Source organism: Lepidochelys kempii, chromosome 24 (genome assembly GCF_965140285.1).
Source record: "Lepidochelys kempii isolate rLepKem1 chromosome 24, rLepKem1.hap1, whole genome shotgun sequence".
NCBI lineage: Eukaryota > Metazoa > Chordata > Testudines > Cheloniidae > Lepidochelys > Lepidochelys kempii.
Window position 1 is genome coordinate 3,578,689 of NC_136403.1, and position 20,267 is coordinate 3,598,955.

Sequence of the window (20,267 nt, forward strand, 5' to 3'; positions counted from 1 at the left end):
GAATGGCATCCTCCGTGTAGAGAAGACACAGGGCCAGTCTGTGATGAATATAAAGGAGATTCTGACCCAGTCAGACCCTGTGGTTCCCTCTGGCCCCCCAGCTCACAGTGTGTCCTGCCGATTGTGGCCCCACTGAGTCTTGGCCTGGACTGCACAGGGTTGCTGGCTGGACTACATGTCTGTAGGCAGAATTTGGCTCCCTGAACAAGTCTATAATAAAAGCGCTGGTTGCAAATACTTCTCTGTTCTCAAAGTAGCTTGTCTGCCCTCTACTTCCCCACAGACGAGGCGGTTGGAAACTAGCGTTTCAGTTCCAGTCCGCTGCAGGCATCTAGAGCACATCCCACTGACCATTGCTTGGGAGAGGCGTTGGGCCGGATCCACAGCTCGTGTAAATCGGCCTGGGTGCACGGAGGTCAATGGAGATGCTGATCGTTCACATGAGACACCCGGCTCTCAGAGACGGCAGCTCCCAAGCGCATCAGGGAACCAGGTTTGGGGCCTGGCCACAGGTGCATGCATACCCTGGGATCGCTAGGTGCTGAAAACTGGATAAGTTAAGTGCCTCAGCCCATGGAAAGACTCCCATTGATTGAAGGGAGCCGACTCTCAGGGAAAGACCCTCTATTGACTTCCCTGGGAGTCGAATAAGCCAGCCCAGATTGCCAGCCAGATGGCAGAGCAGCCAGATGGCTTCAGTAGAAGGGGCTGATGCAAACCCCAGTGACTCTTGCACCTGTCGTGGGGAGCAATTCCATCGGCTGCCCTGGGCCAGGCCCTACTTCAATTGTCTGTGGCTCAAGATCCCTTTTTGTTGCTGATGATAATACTTGGTAACAGGCGTCCCAGCCACCTCCCTCCAGAGGATTTCGGATGTCCCCATTCTGTGCCTCAGAACAGCAAGCCAGGTACATAGACGAGCCCAACAGGGGGATATTTCCCTTCTCTGGAACGTGATTCTTTTCACAGGACCACCCTGTTCTCTCCCGCAGCTGCTCAGAGGGCTTTTTCAGCCCCCAGTGGAATTGATTTAGTCAGTCGCACTCAATCAGTGTGGAGATCTCTTGGCTCCCCTCAGGCTTGGAGGCTGCGGGGCCTCGGTGGGCCCAGGTCTCTGCCACCCTGTGTCTTGTGCCCTTCTTTAGACCTCTGTAAAGTGGGTGTAAAGCGCCACCAGCTTAGAAGGGTGGTGAGACCATTGCGCTGCGGCAAATGACTTCACAGCGACAGCGGCCCTGGATCTTTGGCCTTTGTCTTCAGTCATCCCAGGATCCTGCAGGATTCTCAGTTCTTCCTACAAAGTCCTTTCGTCCAGCTCCTCCCAGGTCCCATGGGAGATCGGGGGCGAGACCCCTTTCAGGGTCAGAGTCTTTCGCTCCCATTGACGTCAATGTGAGCTGAAGGTTCTCAGCACTGCCCAGGATCGAGCCCTGGGTTCCTTCATTCTTGGGGTTTCCCTGTGGATCCTTGTTTAGGGCTGATCGACACACAGACATAGTTAAACCCGTGCACAGGCCAGACCTTAGATTTGGAGACAATGTCCTAGGAATGCCCCTAGCCCAAGGGGGATTTGAATCTGGGGAGGTGACGATTTAATTGTCCTGATGTAAGATTCCGTAACGAGCCAGGACATCAATACTTGGGTATAAGCAAGCACTCAACAGCCTGGCAGAAGGGCCATGTTGCAAATCCAGCCGTCAGAGAAGCAGTTATGATTTTTTGTACACACTGACCTGTGCCCTGCATACTCTCTCGTGTACCAATGGATAATCAGTTAATTAATAATGGTGCTAAGCTCCTGGATACACAGACCCCTAGAGGGTGTGCCATGATGCAGTGTTGCTCCTCCCCATCTCCCAGCATCTGCTTCTGCTATCAGGATCAGCGGAGACACCCAGAGAGTGGTGAAGACATGGAGGTGTCCAGCAAAAAACCCTCTCTCCCTTTATTGCTAGTGACGCTGATCAGCCTTTCTCCAGGTAGGTGAACCAGAACTGGTTTAAATTCTACGCACACAGGGCAGAGTCTGGCACAAGGACAAAGGAATACTATAATGTCAGAAAGTATAGCAAAGAGCAGGAGACTGAAGGGAGAACCAGCTGGTATATTTTTCCCCATAGTAAATTGTTTTCAATGCATTTATGGCAGCTTTCTATGCATTTTTTCAGATTGGATAGTTATTGCATGTTAAATTAATGCGAGTGGAATATCAAAGATATATTAATAGAGGTGTAACAGTTCTCTAGACCAATTTATTTTCACCCACTGCAGATTTGTTGCTAGATATTTTCCAGAGTGTTATCTAATCCAGTTGATTGTGTGGTGTTGGTTTTTTTTAAGAATTTATAACTGTATCACCGAAGAAATAAAGGATGCTGACAATCGGGATTTCTTCCTTAGGTTGTTGATTTTCAGGTGTCTGAAGAAAGGAGGTTAGTCTCTGCAAATTTATCATCTGATTTTTATCAACAGCTCATGAACGTTACGGGCCAGGTGCCCAGCTGGTGTAAACTGCTGTAGACCCACTGAACCCAGTGCAGCTTTGCCATTTTATATCAGCTGAGAGCTTGGGCTCTTATGTAGAGCAAGACAGAAGAACCTCCGTTAATTCTCACTTTGCTAATCCACAGATCTAATAATTCTCACCAAAGCCACAGTTCTAGAGAAACCATTTAATAGCAGAGACAGAGCAGCAGAGAGATCTTGTTCCTAAAACTTGCTGTTTTTACAAAATACGCTGCTGCAAAACATAATGTCACCATTTTTTTAAAGAAAGGATGCTTGTCTCAACCCCCAGGTTCATGATTCTGCCGTGCAGATAAGGAAGATGAAAGGACATTTCTCATGATGTAGCTCTTCCCGATTGCTCTCTTTGTTCTCCTCTGTCTGCACAATTGTGTAGGACAAAGGTCTGGTGTAACGATGAGCTGCCACCAAAAATGGGTTAGCACTGAACAAACGCAGATCCAAAATATCTCTCAACAACTGCACGTCCCTGCTGTGATTTGATTAGACCGAAATTGGACTGATCCACGTACAAAATACACCATGATCACTTGCTTCAAATCAGTGATAATTCTTAACTACATCTGTCATAAATATAAAAGGAAGGGTAAATACCTTTAAAATCCCTCCTGGCCGGAGGAAAAACCCTTTCATCTGTAAAGGGTTAAGAAGCTAGGATAACCTCGCTGGTACCTGACCAAAATGACCAATGAGGAGACAAGATACTTTCAAAGCTGGGGGGGGGGGGGGGACAAAGATTCTTTCTGTCTGTGTGATGTTTTGCAGGGAACAGAACAGGAATAGAGTCTTAGAATTTAGTAAGTAATCTAGCTAGAGATGTGTTAGATTCTGTTTTGTTTAAATGGCTGTTTTGTTAAAATAAGCTGTGCTGAATGGAATGTAGATTCCTGTTTTTGTGTCTTTTTGTAACTTAAGGTTTTGCCTAGAGGGATTCTCTATGTTTTGAATCTAATTACCCCGTAAGGTATTTACCATCCTGATTTTACAGAGGTGATTCTTTTTACTTTTTCTTCTATTAAAATTCTTCTTTTAAGAAACTGATTGCTTTTTTATTGTTCTTAAGATCCAAAGGTTTGGGTCTGTGTTCACCTATGCAAATTGGTGAGGATTTTTATCAAGCCTTCCCCAGGAAAGGGGGTGTAAGGTTTGGGGAGGATTTTGGGGGGAAAGACATCTCCAAGCGGGCTCTTTCCCTGTTATATATTTGTTAGATGCTTGGTGGTGGCAGCAATAATGTCCAAGGGCAAAAGGTAAAATAGGTTGTGCCTTGGGGAAGTTTTAACCTAAGCTGGTAAAAATAAGCTTAGGGGGTTTTTCATGCAGGTCCCCACATCTGTACCCTAGAGTTCAGAGTGGGGAAGGAACCTTGACAACATCCTACATCTATCTCTATCTCTCATCATTATTCAGTGGTCTTTCCCATCTATTTATCTATCCTGCCATCTGATCTATCTATCTATCTTAAAGTTTCCTGTGGCACCATAGCATTTATGCTTCTCCCCTTCAACTCGTAGACCTTTCTGTTATGATCCACTCTTCCCCCACGAGCAGCCAGCTTTTCGCAGTTTGAGACCAGGGATTTACCAAGATTAACCTGTTCCAAACAACTTCTGGGTAAACAGGATAAAAATCGCACCACGCTGACAAACTCAGGAAATTATTTCATTGTAGCAAAGTCACCCAGCCATGGTGGCTTTCCAACCCATCATTTCCTAAAACTACCCTGAACAATGGTGCAGAAGCAGCAAACGGAAACAGAACAGCTGAGACCAAATATGTGGCTATGGAACGGTTGCCTTTTCTAAAGAACAAGTCAGGATCATGGCAAGCCCCACACATCAGCCGAGCTACTGGCCTCTGGTAAACTGGCCTGACAACAGATGAGGACAATGGGAAAAATTTTGGGTGGTTCTGCGCCAAGCCGCTGATGTATGTGGCTGTACCAGTTGCTAGTATGTGCAGAGTTTTGCAGAGATCTTGATGAACATCCCTAAAATTAAATACAGTTGGAAGCATTAATAAAGCCAAGTATTCCAGAGATGAGGAAGGATGGTCCAGTGGTTAGCACCCTAGCCTGAAACTTTCATTCATATATTTTAAGGCCAAAAAGGTGCATTTTGATCATCTAGTCTGGCCACAAGACCGAGGATTTCACCCAATTTTCCCCAGTCAAATTGTGTTTGACCTCAGAGAGCCAATTTCCTGCTCGGCCACAACCTTCCTGTGTGAGGCTTAGTCTATCCGTGCCTCAGTTTCCCCATATGTAAAACAGGGGTACCAACCCTCCCCTACCTCAGAGGGATGTTGTGAGAATAAATAAATTAAAAATGTGAGGCACTCAGGTGCTACTGTTGCAGGGGCTGCTGCATCCAGGAATAGAGCAGTATCCTATTACATAGTTTGCAAGCCTTCGAGTAAAGCCACCAAGTAAAGCATGGTGTTTACTGAGCTCTGCGTTGTAGAAGCCAGCCAGAGAAGTAGCATGCATGTAGCTAGGCCTGGTGCGTTCATGTGTGTTGGGTAGACACGGTTAGTTGAGCCCCAGCTGGGCCTAGGTGGTTAATACATGTTTTTTTTGTTTGTTTGTTGTGGAAACATCAAAGGAAACACACCTGGGGCCACAGAAGTACCTGATACAGGCAGGTGCAGGTCGGCTGTCAGAGCTTTCAAGTTGTGGAACTGTCCCAAGAGTCTGGAAATACTGATGAGGCAAATTAACTTGAAGTAGGATTTTGGGGCCTCGTCTACCTTCCTGGGTGGGGGTTCATGGCAAATGGCCCCCAGCCAAAGCCAACTCGCTTTGTGCTGCCTGTTGACCGCTGACAAAGGCCCCCGTTCAGGGAAGTGCCGTGGGTGAAACCCAGGTCCCCGTTCAAGTCAGTGGGATCTGTGTGTGGGACTTGGATTTTATCCAGAGACCAGGATTTTCAAAAGGTCTCAGCACTCACAAATCAGGCTAGATGGTCAGTTACGTACCTTGGCTCTCCAGGGCGCGCTGTGCCCTCTGGAGAGTCCAGCCCCAGTTGTAAGTGCTGAGTGCTGGGACATCTGGCCCTGAGCTCTGGAGAAAATCTGACCCTTTAGCACGTGCTTAGTGACTTTCCTGAGTCAGGACCAGACATTACAGGTTAGCACCCTAACCACCAGGCACTGTACAATTACTGTAAACCTGCTAGCCTGACACAGGTGACATGCAAGAGGAGCTAAATCACAGGAAAGCCACAAGAGTTTTAAAGCACAGATTTAAAAAAAAAGAAAATCAAAGGACGCCTCAGACAAATAGCAAAAAGAAAAGGAGTACTTGTGGCACCTTAGAGACTAACCCATTTATTTGAGCATGAGCTTTCGAAAGCTCATGCTCAAATAAATGGGTTAGTCTCTAAGGTGCCACAAGTACTCCTTTTCTTTTTGCGAATACAGACTAACACGGCTGCTACTCTGAAATCAGACAAATAGGATCAGCATAACAAAAGCCCCACGGATGCTGAGCACTTCTTATGCAGAGCTGTGTACAAAGCAATGCAAAGAGGCAGCTTGTAATGTGGGCTGCGGGAAGGTTTATAGGAAGTAAACTCTCTGATGTTGGTATTTAATCTTCTTTAATACACAGGCACAGCTGTTTCTTCTCCACATCCACTCTGGCGACGGGAGAAGGGAAATCATGGCTTGTGGGACTAGGTTTAAATTCAGTAACATGGCACCTTTCATCCCAAAGATTTAACACGTTAAAGCCAGAGATCATTTTGCCCACCTCTGGGGTGGGGTAGGGCAGCTGTTTAACAGCACCCAGCAACATTATACAAGAGGATGTGAAACAAGACTGTAGCCAAGCTGGAATTTAGTCAGGGCACCAGGGTTAAAACTGTAAATCATAAGTACTTTCCTGGCCCCCCATCACCTTAATATCTGGGCACCTCAAAATCATTAATGGATTTGTCCTCACCAAACCGCTGTGAAGCAGGGCAGTGCTACTTACCTCATTTTACAGATGGGGAAACTGAGGCACAGAGCAATGTAGGCCCATGTTGTCAAAGGTATTTAGACACCTGTGATTTCAGTGAGAGTTAGGCACCTAAATACCTCTGAAGATCTGAGCCTAAATGTGAGCTGTAGCTTACGAAAGCTTATGCTCAAATAAATTGGTTAGTCTCTAAGGTGCCACAAGTACTCCTTTTCTTTCTGCGAATACAGACTAACACGGCTGCTACTCTGAAACAGGAAGCCTGGCATCCTGTGTCATAGCTGCTTCCCTAACCACTGGGGCGACCCTTGCAATGAATGCCACATCCCATTGCACCCCCCTACCCCTTGGTCTTCCCCCCTCCCTGTTTCCCCTTCCCCTTTTCCCTCGATTCTTGGTAACAGGCGTTGGGCCTGGGGGTCGGCATGATCACCCCCAGCTGGGAAGGGGCCAGGTGACTACCTGATGTGCACCTGATGCCTATAAAGGCTGAAAGAGCAGAGGGCTCTGGTTCTGGTGGGAGCCTTTCCTGAGCTGGGGCAATAGGCCAACAGCCTACAGCACCTTCCCTTCCATCCAGGACTGGATGAGAACAGACCTGGTCAGCTTTTAAAATCAGATTGGAGGTGTGGTATTAAACAGCTGCCCTCTTCTACCCCAGAGGTGGCTGCATTTTGGTGGTGGGTGAAATGATCCCTTTCTATAGATGGTTTTTGTTAACCCCATAAGGGACCATTCTGACATGGAGTCTGACCTGCAGAGCACAGCCTGGGAACCTCACCCAGTGCCTCCTGCCTCCATCTTATAACTCCTGGCTGAGCTAGAGTATAGCTTGGAGGAGCTAGCCAATCCAGTTTGCAAACCCCTTTGGGATCCTAAAGGGTGAAAGGTGTTGGCTATTGTTTACCCAGGGCCAAATTTGCTGCTGTTGTAAATCAGACTATTCCCATAGCAATCAATGGAGCAATGCTGATGGATATCCTCTGGGTATTGGGGGCTCCTATTCACTTCAATAAAGTGAAGCTAATCTACACCATGTGGACCTATGCCCCAGCTGAGTCCAAGGAAGGCTTTGCCTCCGCAAAGACATCTGAGCTGGCCCGCTATCATTCTTCACCCAGGGTGAAACTCCCCTGCACTGCACACACGTGCCTGCGTCAACACAGTTTGAAAATGCACCAGATGGTGTGCGGGGGGGGATCCCATGGCCTAATCCCAAAGAAATATCAGATTTCTCAGCAGGCTTTAGTTGGCTTTTAATGAGGCTGGCATTTGTTGTTATAGAAACAAAATATAGAACATTAATTTCCCCTCCCTCCAAGGTGCTTTCAGGGCTAGGCTTTCGCAGAGGATCACACAACCAGACCAGCATGAACTAAAATGTATCTTAATGGTGCATGATGGCCGTGTAGACACACTCCCTGAGCTATTATTCAGCAGGGGGTCTCAGCTTACCAGCTGCTTCGCTGCTGTCAATCTACTAGGGCAAACGAAGAAAGCAAGGTGATGTGGCCATGTTTATGGGGAACCCTTCCCAAAATCTCAGGGGCTGTTGTTCTGATGAGATTCCTGCTTCAATTCTTCTCGACCAAAGCGGTTCTGATGAACGTGGGCTAAAAAGAAACAGCTGAGCTCAGAATCTTCGCCGGTTTCCTTGTCAACAGGAACGTCTTCCTGCAAACGGGAGGCTGGATCTGGGGAAATGCATTACCCTGACCAAATGGTCTCCACTTGTGGCTCTAGCCCTGCAAGCCCTTGATCTCAATGGGGCTGTAATTATTATCTGGCAGCTCCACTCCTGGACCAGGATTCTGCTGTGTTAGGGGCCGGACAAATGCAGAACGAAGACAGTCCGTGCCCCAAGGAGCTCACAGTCTAAGTTCTATGGTCTAGATCATAGAAGTCTAAATGCCATCAAACTTCTATAGGGCAGTCAGGAGCTTAAATATCTTTGTGGCCTATGTGACTATTCACCTGATAACAATTTGCAGGCTCAGGCAAAACTCGTGAAGAGTGAATGTACCCCGTGAAAGGGCCACTACAGAAGGCATAAGTGCCACTTAGCACGCTCTGAAACCCTATGCTGAGAACTCAAGTGGTGCAGCATGCCTTGTGCAAGCCCTCTGCACAGGGAGGCGTTTCCCTTCCTTCTCCGCGTGTGTCTACGCTGCCCTCAGGGTGTGTGATTGTGACCGGAGTCCTGGGGGGGCCCAGCTGTGGTCCCTCAATTAGGGTGAACTGCAAAGAATGGGGCAGACAACCCCCCTAAAGCTGGTGGATAATCCAATACTTAGATTCACCAAGCCAGCATAAAACAGCTTCTTTATTACCTCACTGGTTACTCAGAAGTCCAAACAACACAGTTCCCTTCAAGTGATCCGGTCTCAGGCTGCCATCCAGGTACCCACATCAAATATGATGAAAAATTCTGTCAATCTTATTTCATCATTTAAAAGAAAAGGTTCTCCCAATCCTGAAGGATTGGACACGTCACCTCCCAGGTTAACGAATGTTCCAGATCTTACCCAAATACATACTACAGCCAGTTCTTATTTATACGAAACTAAAATTTATTAAAAAAAAGAGAGAGGATATGGTTAAAAGATCAATATTTACAAAGACATGAGTTCGGTTCACTGAGGTTGAGATTCAGAGCAGAGCTGGTGAGCTTTGTAGGGGCAAAGAGTTCCTTCAGAAATAGGTCATAGGTCATAGTTCAATGTCCAAATCTCATATTCCGGGTGTACCAGCATAACTGGGACCTCACTCTTGCAACTCAGACTTTCCCTGATGAGACGCCTAAGCAGATGTGAGATGACAGAATCAGGACCCAAAGATCTTTTATACAATTTCATGTCTTTTGACAAGTTGGAATTCCTCAGGGAACAAAAGGGAATTAGGAAGACTTTGAAGGAGGTCTATCACCGGTACTTAGCTATAGAATTAACATAAGGCCATTTGCTTGTTCCTCCACCATTCACAGGACATTTCAAAGAGAGATGAATACTGAGATATCCCGTGTTTACAATTCATTTACATGACAGGATGTTCTTTTGATCTCTGAATTATCAGAATACAGTGTAGACAGGGACTGCTGTTTAACACACACCCCCACCACCCTCAGATGTTCTTCTTAAACCCTGGATATGTGCTGGAAATGGCCCACCTTGATTATCATACATATTGTAAGGAGAGTGGTCACTTTAGATAAGCTATTACCAGCAGGAGAGTGGGTTTGTGTGTGGGGGGGGGGGGTGAGAAAACCTGGATTTGTGCTGGAAATGGCCCAACTTGATTATCATACACATTGTAAGGAGAGTGATCACTTTAGATAAGCTATTACCAGCAGGAGAGTGGGGTGGGAGGAGGTATTTTTTCATGCTTTGTGTGTATATAAAAAGATCTTCTACACTTTCCACAGTATGTATCCGATGAAGTGAGCTGTAGCTCACGAAAGCTTATGCTCAAATAAATTGGTTAGTCTCTAAGGTGCCACACGTCCTCCTTTTCTTGTTGTGAATACAGACTAACACGGCTGCTCCTCTGAAACCTGATTAACATTGTCCACCCTACTCATACATATGTAAGTACACAAAACCACAAACATTATTTCCCCACATATCTTATGATGGTTATTTATTTGGCCGGATGTTTAACCCTTTCTAGCCACGTGTCACAGAGGCGTTTCCCTTCCCTCTCAGCTTGTGTCTATGCTGCCCTCAGGGTGTGTGATTGTGGCAGGTGTAGACGGATCCACTTTAATCTTGCTTGCTCATGCATCAATAGCAGGGAAGCCGCAGCACCGTAGGCTGTGCAAGGCCCCCGGGACACTGAGTACACAGGTAGCTAGCCAGTACCTGAGCTAGCTAGATTAGAGCTAGGGTGGGCATGTCTGTCTGCTGCAAATGCACCCCTGAGCTGCAGCCTAGACATAACCTGATGAGCTACTGAGAGCACACAGAGATGCAGCCTGGAAGGGAAATTTAGCAAACTAAAAACCCTGCTTCGATTTGCCTCCTTTCTGCTGCTTTTCTGTTTATCTTGTGACACGCTAGAAGGCTGTAACATTTCTGCCTTGCCCTCTTTCTTAGATATCCTGGTTGCCCAAGCACCGACTCCCCGCCACCTGGTGAATGGGACTCTGGGAGGATCGGTCGTGCTGTCTGTGGATCTATCCCCCGGGAAAAAGGTGAAAAAAATCGAATGGAGCTTTAAGGCTGGGACAGGTGAGACGATCCAGCTGGCTGAGTTCAATGGAGGGAAGTTTGAGCGACCGGATCCCAGCGACAGATTTCAGCAGAGGCTAGAAATGTACAAGACCTCACTGAGGATCAAGGCTCTGGAGCTGGGCGATAGCGGAGTTTATGAGGCCCGGGTTAAGATCGTACCAGCAACTGTGGAGGATCAGGCCTTTCTCCTCACGGTCTATGGTAAGTGCTGACAAATCGCTATTTAACGGCGTTTCCAGGAGTACACAGTGCCTGAAGCTCTGATAGTAACAGTAATCCCTCACTCTTTCCATTTGTAGATCTCAAAGCAATTTACAATAGAGGTCAGTAGCATTACCCCCATTTTGCAGATGGGGAAACTGAGGCACAGGGCAGGGACACACCTTAGGTCACCCAGCAGGAGAGGGGCAGAGTCAGGAATAGACCCCAAGTCTTCTGAGCCCCAGTTCAGTGCTCGATCCACTAGGCCACACTGCCAAATGATTTTGTGCACTTGGGGTGAAATTCTCCCCTGTGCAGAGGGGCCAGCACGGGGTCTATGCACCTATTAAGGTTCAATAAAGGTTTTAAGCAGCATATAACCCCAGTCCTAGCTCCCTGCATGTGCCTTAATTTTACCCAGGATGCTCAAAGTCAAAGCTTCAGCCACACCCACCACTTCCAGCCTCTCCCCTCCCCCCACAGCTACCACCCCCCTCCAATGACTCCCCCTCCCAACGTTGAGCACAGGAAAGCCAGTGCTGTCAAACAATGTTACCGCAATTCTCACCCTCGCTGGCATGGCTCTTAAAGCCCCAGCTGCTGGAATCAAGAGACTGCATGAGAATCTCAGCTTTCCTTTCTAAAAAATATTTCTCATCCTGGTTGCAGAGAGAAGCTAGAAATGGTGACGGGAGTGACGCCAAAGGCAAGGAAAGTGTGTGGTTTGGCTTCAAAACCCTCTGGCTTAAAAATCATCTTCCTTGCTTGAGGGCTTGACTCGTGATTTTTTTTCAAGGTTGGGGGCTGGTAATACAGAGTCCTGCAGAGAGATTCAGCTCCAAGATTATGGCGTGTGCCTGGTGGGGGTTTTACTGTATGGATAAAACAGGGTCAACCTCACCTTCTCCTGTAGACCAGCTCTAAGGTGGCCCGTCTCCTGGACCGTGCTGTTTAGCTACACTCAGAACTCCTGCATTCCGAGGAATTTCTGCCTCACTAAGGGCGCGCTCAGTCACATTCTTCCCTTCTGGAACTTCCAACCTGCCCTGGGTCAGGGTCGGGGTGAACGGGGTGTCGGGGCTCCGAGCAGCAGGGATCAGCTGTCACGGTGACCGGAGCGGATCCGATTCCTCTGAATGTCGCTTGTCTTTGAACACAGAGCCCGTGCCGCAGCCCCGGATCCGGAGTCAGCTGCTCGCCAGCACGCTGGAGGGGTGCAACGTCACGCTGCAATGCCAGGGCTCGGGGAAGGGAAATGTGAGCATCTCCTGGGGGAAAGGGAACCCAGTCCAAGAGCTGGATCCGGCTCGGCACCAGCTCTCCCCTGATGGCAGGACGCTCCAGCTGTCTGTGCTGCCCAGCTCCCGGAACGCCACCTACACCTGCACGGTCAGCAACCCTGTGGATCAGAAGATCGTCTCCTTCGACCTGCAGAGCATCTGCCGCAGTGGAGGTGAGGGGCTTGTGGCCTGTCTCTGTGTTGATGGCAACACTTGATGCTTTGGTTCAGGGAGAGAGTGCGGTCTAGTGGTTAGGTCACCAGCTTGGGACTCGAGAGACCTCACTTTTATTCCCAGCTCGGCCATTAACCTGCTAGGTGGCCTTGGTCCAGCCACTTCCCCCCCATGCCTCAGTTTCCCTGTCTGTAGAAATGAGGGACGATCCCGCCGCTCTACCTCACTGCGGTGTCCTGATGCTACGTTCGCTTATGCTGCCCAGAGGCTATGGGGATGGGAGACGCAGATCTAATGAGGGGCATGAGGAGTTGCCTAAGAAACACTGCCCCGTTTGCTACACAGCATAGAAAGGGACTGCGTTCCTCAGGGGATTTGGGTATCAAACGGGTCGTTGGTTTGTATCCAGCTCAGTCATTGTTGGGTCTGGTTACTCTTCAGAGGGGCCCCATGTGAACAAATAACACCCCCATGACTGGGAGCAAATGGCCTTGCTGGGCGTAGAGTCTGAAGTCCCCTTCTCACCATGGGTCTGTCCCACAGCCACTGAAGGTTCCCTTTCAGCTCAGGCCCCATGAGCGGCGGCATCTGTTTCAGCTGCGGCCTGATGGCTAGGGGACGTTAAGCCCTGGCTCTTCATTACCCCCAAGCCCTGGCGGGATGCCGCTAACCTCCAGCCTCTGCCATTCCAGATGCAGACGCGTCCTTCTCGAAGCCAGGGTACATTGTGCTGACTTTCTTCCTGTTAGTGCTAAGCCTTGGGACTGCGGTCTGGTGTTGGCGGATGAACAACGAGAAGTCAGCTGACCCAGGTAAGGAAAGCCCTTTCCAGCCCATCGCTTGCACCAGGGCTGGACTCTGATGTGATGTCTGAACTAGAGCCCTGCAGCAGGACTGGGATCCCGCAGGATGCGCTGCCGTAATAGCAGGATTAAATAATAGTCCTGTGCAGGGCTCTGATCTGAACTCTCTTCTGCAAAGGAGGCTAGAATCTGGCTTTTTTTTTTGAATGAGCGCAGAGACTCTCCCGTAATCACATGACTCCAGGAGCTGCGGCTTAAAGAAACATACCAACTACCGCGAGGCTCATGATAAACTCATGAGAGTTGGCCACGGGGAGAATAGGCCCAATGCCCGTCATATTCAAGGCCTTAACCCCTTTTTCATTATGATCCAAATGTACCCAGGATTCAGCATCTTAGCATCAAACATGCCTGATTGTGTCTTCTCTGGAGAAGGACTCGCATGATTCCCTGCCCGTGATTTTGTGGGGGTGGCTCTGTGGATTTGGATCTGTGCAGGGCTCAGCTCACGAGAGATGTGAGGCGCAAGTGGCAAAGATCCCGACGCTCCGGGCTGCTTGGAACTTGGTTTTTCTCGCTTCTCTCTTAACCTCATGCTCTTTCCTTAGCTGCCACCCCCACGGGCCCAGTGGAAGAAAGTCCGTCTGACCCACAGTACACTGAGATCTTGAGGAGTCCCCCAGAAGGTAATGACCAGGTGAGTGCTCTGAGTTGAGGTTATCCAGCAGCCTTCCCCACCAAGCACTGCCTTGTGCAGGGGGATGGCCGGGGCTCTTTCATTAGACATTAGCAATAAGTGATGCAGCAGGCAGGGCTGTAGGAAAGAGATCCTCCCTCTAGATGTCTCGCCCTTTGTGTGTTTGGACTGTGATCTCTCTAGGGGAAGGGATTCTGACGTCCTCTTTAAACTTCCTTCTTGTGGCAGCTCCAGGAAGTTACATCCTCTTGCTACGGCCACCAGGTTCTGCTGTTTTGCCCAGCAGAAATGATCACTTCTGTCAATCACGAGCTGCCTGGCCCAAGGAGGAGAGGGAGTAGCGGGTGGGCTCTTTCTCTCTTTGACACGTGCATTGCTCCTTTCTGTCCATTGTGTCGCTCTTCTGTCTGGGTGTGGCTGCTCTTTGCTGGGTGTGGGTGTGTGTGTCTCCTCTGGGGAGCATCAGGCTCTGCACCCGGGGAGGCGTGCGTAAGCATCTGCATGACTTCTCTCTCGGCTGGGTTGTGTGTGTGCGTGATGCTCCTGTGTGCTGCACACCGTTCCCCTGTCTGGTTTGTGCATCTCCTCTGGGGCTGTAGCTGTCATTCGGGTGTGCGTAGAGCTTCTCTGTGTGTTGCTCCATTCTGGGGGCCGGGGCTGTCTTTCTAATGGGTGCATGTGTCCTTTCTGGAAGGGGGTTGCTCTCTCTGCGGTGTGTATGTCTCTTCTCTTCCCTTTGGAAGTGTGATCTCCCCTGGGTGTGTACGTTTGCACCTTTGTACCTCGCTGGGGGTACCCTTGTATGTCTCTTGTTTGGCTCTTATTTGGGCTGCCCCTGTCTCCCTCCCGTCCACACACAACCCTCTCTCCTGAGTTCAGTGGTGCTTTCAAACCTGCGCTGCTGGCTCCACGGGGGGTGGGTTAGAGCCAGGGTGTTGCTTTCACTCAGGCCGGTCCCCCACCCGCTTTGCGGCATGGCTGCAGGCTACGGCCCACCTAGCCCTCCAGTGCCTTCCCACAATCCCCTACATGCCCAGCAGGACGGACAAGTTCTCCCACAAACCACTGGGAAAGAATCAGAGCGACTGGGAGCACGACAATGCTAAGAGCCGGGGGATCTGCCCCCAGAAGTCCTAGCGGGGTGGGTGGGGGAGTGCAAGCACCAGTGAAGACTCAGTAAGATGGGCAGGGCTTTGCAGGGTGGCTGCTCAGAGCCGGGCGAGGCTAACCCGGCTGTGCTGTGCGGTGAAGAGTGACCCTAGGAGCCTGCAGTGTGTCGTCCTACACCACATCCGCACTGTCCTGTTTATTGCTCCTTGCTTAGGTGTAAGGAGGGGAGCAGGCCAGCCGGCCATCTGCCTGTGTTTGCACATGGAGGAGCCCTTCAGGCAGGCACTGCATGCACATGTGGGCAATGTGAAGAGCCCCTTCCCCCCCCCACATCTTTGTCTATACACTGATGGAGAGGCCAGGAGTCCCAAGGGTTCAGATGCATCCTGTCTCGCAAAGCAGGGTGGAAGCTACCCAGTGGTCTTTGCTGACAGCAGAAGTATAAGGCACTATGGGATCCGTGCCTCCAGGATCCCAGAATGCACTGGTGCAGCCACCGGTTGGCATGCTGCACCAAGACAGTGTTGTGTGAATGGGAACCCCGCTGCCCAACTGTGCCACGTCTCCCTCTAGTGACTGGTATGCAGAGGATAACAACCTACTACTGCTATTGGTTAACAGTGTCGCTCCTTTAGCCCAAGCTGATGTGGTTTGTGCTTCTTGAGGCTGAAGGTGCTGGGTTTATCCCTGCTGATGACCCATGGTGGGGTCTTCACAGACAGATCAAACCATTGCAAGGACTGAGGACCAAACACTTCATACAAACAATGTTCCTACCAGGGTTTCCTCATTTAGCGTAGAGGTTTGAGTTTGGAGGTGTGAGATTAAGCCATGTCCACTGCTGCAAGGGTAACAGCACTGTGTGTCATGTCCCGCTCTGGTCTGCCTAGAGGATAACAACCTACAACTGTTACCAGGTAATGGAGTTGCTCTGCTAGTTCAGGTGGTAGAAGTCTGTGCTCTGGCACGTTCAACCCTTGCTGATTTTGGAGGAGAATTTTTACCAAATTCATCTGCTGAGAAAATGGCTTGCAAAGTCCTCCCCATAACAAACGTGTCTGCTTTTGTTTCAGGCCCTACGTCACCTGGAAAATAACACAGAGCGGAGCCCACAGAAAGAGCCTTTAATCACCACAATCTACGACCAGCTCCAAAGGACCCCCGAGAATACATCCGAGGAGGTCACATAGGCCCCCAGGTGAGGGAGACGCTGCTTTCTGTCCATGTGTTTAAAGACGTGGCCAAGGGACAGCTTGGGGGATGGGAGGATCTGGAAAGGTTTGGAGTGTAGGCTGGATTCAGATAAAGCATCCAGGAGTTGAGATGCTCTCCCACAGCTGCTGCTGTTTACCCAGAACTGGACATTTTGGGAATAATAACATAGTGCCGAGCTGTTCCAGAGCGTTTCTCGTCCATAGGTCTCAATGCACTTTAGAAAGGAGGTCAGGATCCTTATGCCCATTTCACTGATGGGAAAACTGAGGCACAGAGCGAGTCAGTGACTTGCCAAGCAGGCCAGAGGCAGAGTCAGGGATAAAACCGAGATCTCCTGAGTCCCAGCCCAGTGCTCTATCCGCTAGGCCACACTGTCTCCTCCAAAGGGCCACATCTCAAGGGGCTGGCCTTGTCTGTAACCAAAGTCACAGTGGCTTAATTTAAACTGCTTGAAAAACTGATTTAGTTAAACCAATGCAAGCCCCTGAGTGGATGCTCTTAATTCATTTTAAATCCAGTTTGTCGATTTAGCTGAATGGGATGAGGAACTGACGAACGAACTCATTCACAAACCAGATTCAAATCAGATTACGAGCGTCCACACAGGGAGCTAGCACCCATTTAACTGAACTGGTTGCAAATCAGTCCTTTCCTCAAATCGCTGCAGCACTGAAGATGGACAAGGCCTTTGCTTTGACCCAAATTTCAGAAGCGGCCTGTGTCCTGGAATGGGGCAAGTGTTGGGTCCCAGCGGGAGGTGCTGGATTTTCAAGAGAGCTCAGCACTTGGCATCTCCCGTTGGGAAAATGGAAACGTCTCCTCACTTCTTGAAAATAATGGAGACTCCCCTCCTCGCTTGCTGAGGACAATGGGTCTGGCTGAGTGTGGGGAGCTCTTGAAAACCTGGCCAGCAGAGCCTGGATTTCAGAGGTGCTGAGCCCCAGCACCTTCCACCGACTGCAGAGAGACGGATGGAGGGAGAGAAGAGTACAGACCCTCCCGTCCCACCTGGCTGATCACCCCATCTCCTTCACAGGCAGGCTGGGATGGGGCCAGGGGGGCTGGAACAATTTGTATTGTTGGGGTGCTGAGAGCCATTGAACCAAACTGTAAACCATGTACATGACGGAAACCACTTCAAACCAGGGGGTGTGGCAGTGGTTCCAGCACCTCTGAGTGGGGACGAGAAAGAGAACAATAAAAAGAGCCACTTCTGGGAGCGTAGGAATAGGCGTACTGCGAGGGGCAAGGTCATCAGCTGCTGTACCTCAGTGTAGCTCTGGGGAGAGGTGCTGTTTTGCACCAGCTGAGAATCTGGGCCCGTCTGATCAGTCATTTCATGCCGATGCTTTAGGATACAGAGGCGGTGGGGTGGGGGAGGCATGCTGGCCAGGTGCTGAGCCCTTCTCTCTTTCCCCCCAGGAACCAGATGTGGTGGCGTATCAGAGCTTACCAAGGGCTTTGAAGTGCACCGTGTGCCCCACTCAAACTCTGTAGCTGAACGGTCTCAGTTCCACCCACAAACCCCAATGGAAGAAGACACCTTCTCCAGCTCCGGAGCCCGCCTTGCGACGCTTCCCCACCCCCGCGTTGTTTCAGAACCTCGTGTGTGAAGCCCTCAGCAACTGTTTTGGGAAGGAGGAACCTGAGTGAAGGCGGAGGAGCAGACTCTGGGAGGGAACAGGAGCCTGTGTTTCCATGGTTGGTGCACTGGCCTCCAGCAGGGGCAGAATCCCGCCATCCACTGAGGAGCGGAGGGTGGTGAGAGGGCACGTGCCACGGTGCAAAATGGCCCGTGCCAAGAAGGAAACCGCTCACGTCTGAGCCTGGCCCGCTAGCTGCATGACTGTGGAGAAGCAACGTCGGAAAATGGGCTCCCCCGGGATGGAGGCATCCTTCTGGCTGTGTGATGCTGCAGGGCTGTGGGCTGTGAGGGACTTGGATGCACCATGTATTTATTTATCTATTCCGTTTGATAATGCTAGCCCTGCACGGTCGATGTACATGTGACTGAGACATTGGATCCAGGGGCCTGTTCTCTTTGTGATCCTTGGAGGAAGGGAAGTTTTCTAAAGTAGAAATAGGAACAGATGGTGCTGTGCCTTGCAGGGAGGGGAACTATAGGGGGGGAGAGGAAGGTAGGAGGGTGTCTGAATTAGTGACTGACTGAGGGTACTGGGGATTGACTGAGTAAAGGGCAGTCAGATTGCAGTTTGCCGCAAAACATTCTGGATCCTGTGGAAGAAATAAAAGCAAAATTTCCCTGCATGCCAAATACCACAAGGCAGAAAGGCGCAGGGGCAAAGCCACACGTAGCCGGCAGAAAAGCAGCACAGAATATCAAGCTCGCAGCAGGCTCTTCCCAGGGCTATTCTGGCTGAGACTGGGGCGGGAAGGTGTTGAGGAAGATCCGGGGAGCTGAGGGTGACTTGGCAGAAGTGATATTAATGAGAGACAAACTGACCGGGTTAAAGAGTCAGGGCTAGATTCTGCCACTCTCGCCTTCACCTGCTGGGATCGCTAGGATTGCTCAGAGCAAGGTGCCACTGAAAGTGAGCCAGGGCGGTAGAACCTGGCCGTGGGGAAGGCCCTGAAGCTCAAGCTGAGGGGCACAAGCTGCAGGTCAGAGCTGAGCCCTGCCATGAGCAACCTCAAGAAAGAATCGGAGTCGGGAGTCTGTTTCCAGCCCTTCCTGCCCCCCAGAGCAATTCAATAAGTTACTGCAGTCACTGAAAGGGAGCATGTGTCCGCTTACTTATAGGGGTAATGTCTAGGGTGGGGTGCCCCGAGATCTGGAAGGTCTTACTTTTCCCCCTTACACCCCTACTTGGCCAAGGAAGAGAAGGACACAGTCTAGCAGGAGGGAATTACCGGGAGGGACAATGAGCGTGTCTTGTATTGGCCTGAAGATGCTACACAGGATGGTGGTTCCCTGTAGAGGTGAATGGCAGAGGTGTGGGTGTTAGAGAGGGGTAGCTAGCCCCACGGTGTTCTGTTACTGGGCGCCTGGCCTTGCTGTCACTACATCAAAGGGGTAATTGTGATTTGGCATCTGTACCACCCCCCTGCTGTTCACAGCACTCACACCATGGAAACCCTCTCCGAGAGCTGCTAAGCAACCCTCAGACATTAAAGGACCTGGAAGATCAGCACAAAGTGGCCCTGTGTTCCAGGAAAGTTCCCCTTTAAGTTCAGAGAAGCTCTTCAGAGGAGAAATCATCAAAAGCCCAAAAATCTTTCAGGGGCCGGGGGGGAGGAAAAGAAAACCTGCTGCCGGATTTGGTTGGGCAGCTGGGATCAGGATTGTTAGGCTCTCTAGTGACACATGCAAGATGGGGAGAGTTGGGCAGCCCACGGTGATCCCGGACCCACCTCCCACACACTAACTGGGAAAAGCTCTGGTGGGGGAAGGCAGCGTTGGTCTAGTGCTTGGAGGATTGCTGTGCTTCCTTTCTCCTGTCTGTCCTGTCTATTGACACTGGGGATTGACTGTCTAGTCGAGCAGAGCCTCGGCCCTCATCTCAGTGGGCGACTCCAGGCCTTCTTGTAATATAACTGAAAACAGAGCAGGAGCCTCTCTTGGGAAATCCGACAGTGGTTTCTGTGTGTGGAGAAGTAGCCCCCTCCGCTGAAGTGTTTCCAAGTCTGCTTTTGCCCTGGCTTCAGTCCCCGGTTAGATTAGTCTGTCCAATAAAGCATCGGATGATTTGTGCTATTTTCATGTAAATATAAGGAAATGTATGCAAATTTACAACCAACCGCTGTGGGTTTTTTCTGATGGTGGGAGCGGGCAATGGGCCTTTGCATGATGGGTGGGACCCCAGTAGGGTTTGGAGCTCTTTGGGCCTGTTCTCCTGAAGCAGCGAGCTCCCGCACCTGCGGTGGATGGCGACAGATGCTGCTTTCACCCCCTTGGCCGGAGAATAGTGGGGTGTTCGGAACGGGGGGCTGATCAGGGAGTGTCTCTTGACCCTGCTATTTCCTCTGATGTGCGAACCAAAATGCTCAGGGATTCCAGCGCTGAGAAAAGAGAACTTGGTCTCTCCTTGCTTCCCTCTTTCTTTTGTGCAT

General features: G+C 50.2%; 1 protein-coding gene across 3 annotated transcripts; it reads left to right on the forward strand.

Moving 5' to 3' along the window:
• The first annotated feature begins 1,649 nt into the window (after positions 1–1,649).
• LOC140902687 (SLAM family member 8) lies at positions 1,650–19,950 on the forward strand. 3 transcript variants are annotated; one of them, XM_073323028.2, is made up of 7 exons: positions 1,654–1,979; positions 10,579–10,917; positions 12,077–12,370; positions 13,121–13,183; positions 13,783–13,871; positions 16,055–16,179; positions 17,619–19,950. In XM_073323028.2, exons 1-6 carry the CDS (start codon positions 1,763–1,765, stop codon positions 16,169–16,171), a joined length of 1,119 nt encoding a protein of 372 aa, XP_073179129.1. In that variant the 5' UTR covers positions 1,654–1,762; the 3' UTR covers positions 16,172–16,179; positions 17,619–19,950. The 3 variants fall into 3 exon arrangements, with proteins under 3 accessions (XP_073179130.1, XP_073179129.1, XP_073179128.1); XM_073323027.2 differs by having other exon boundaries at positions 1,655–1,979; positions 13,064–13,183; XM_073323029.2 differs by lacking the exon at positions 17,619–19,950 and having other exon boundaries at positions 1,650–1,979; positions 13,064–13,183; positions 13,783–13,860; positions 16,055–16,168.
• The last annotated feature ends 317 nt before the right edge of the window (positions 19,951–20,267 follow it).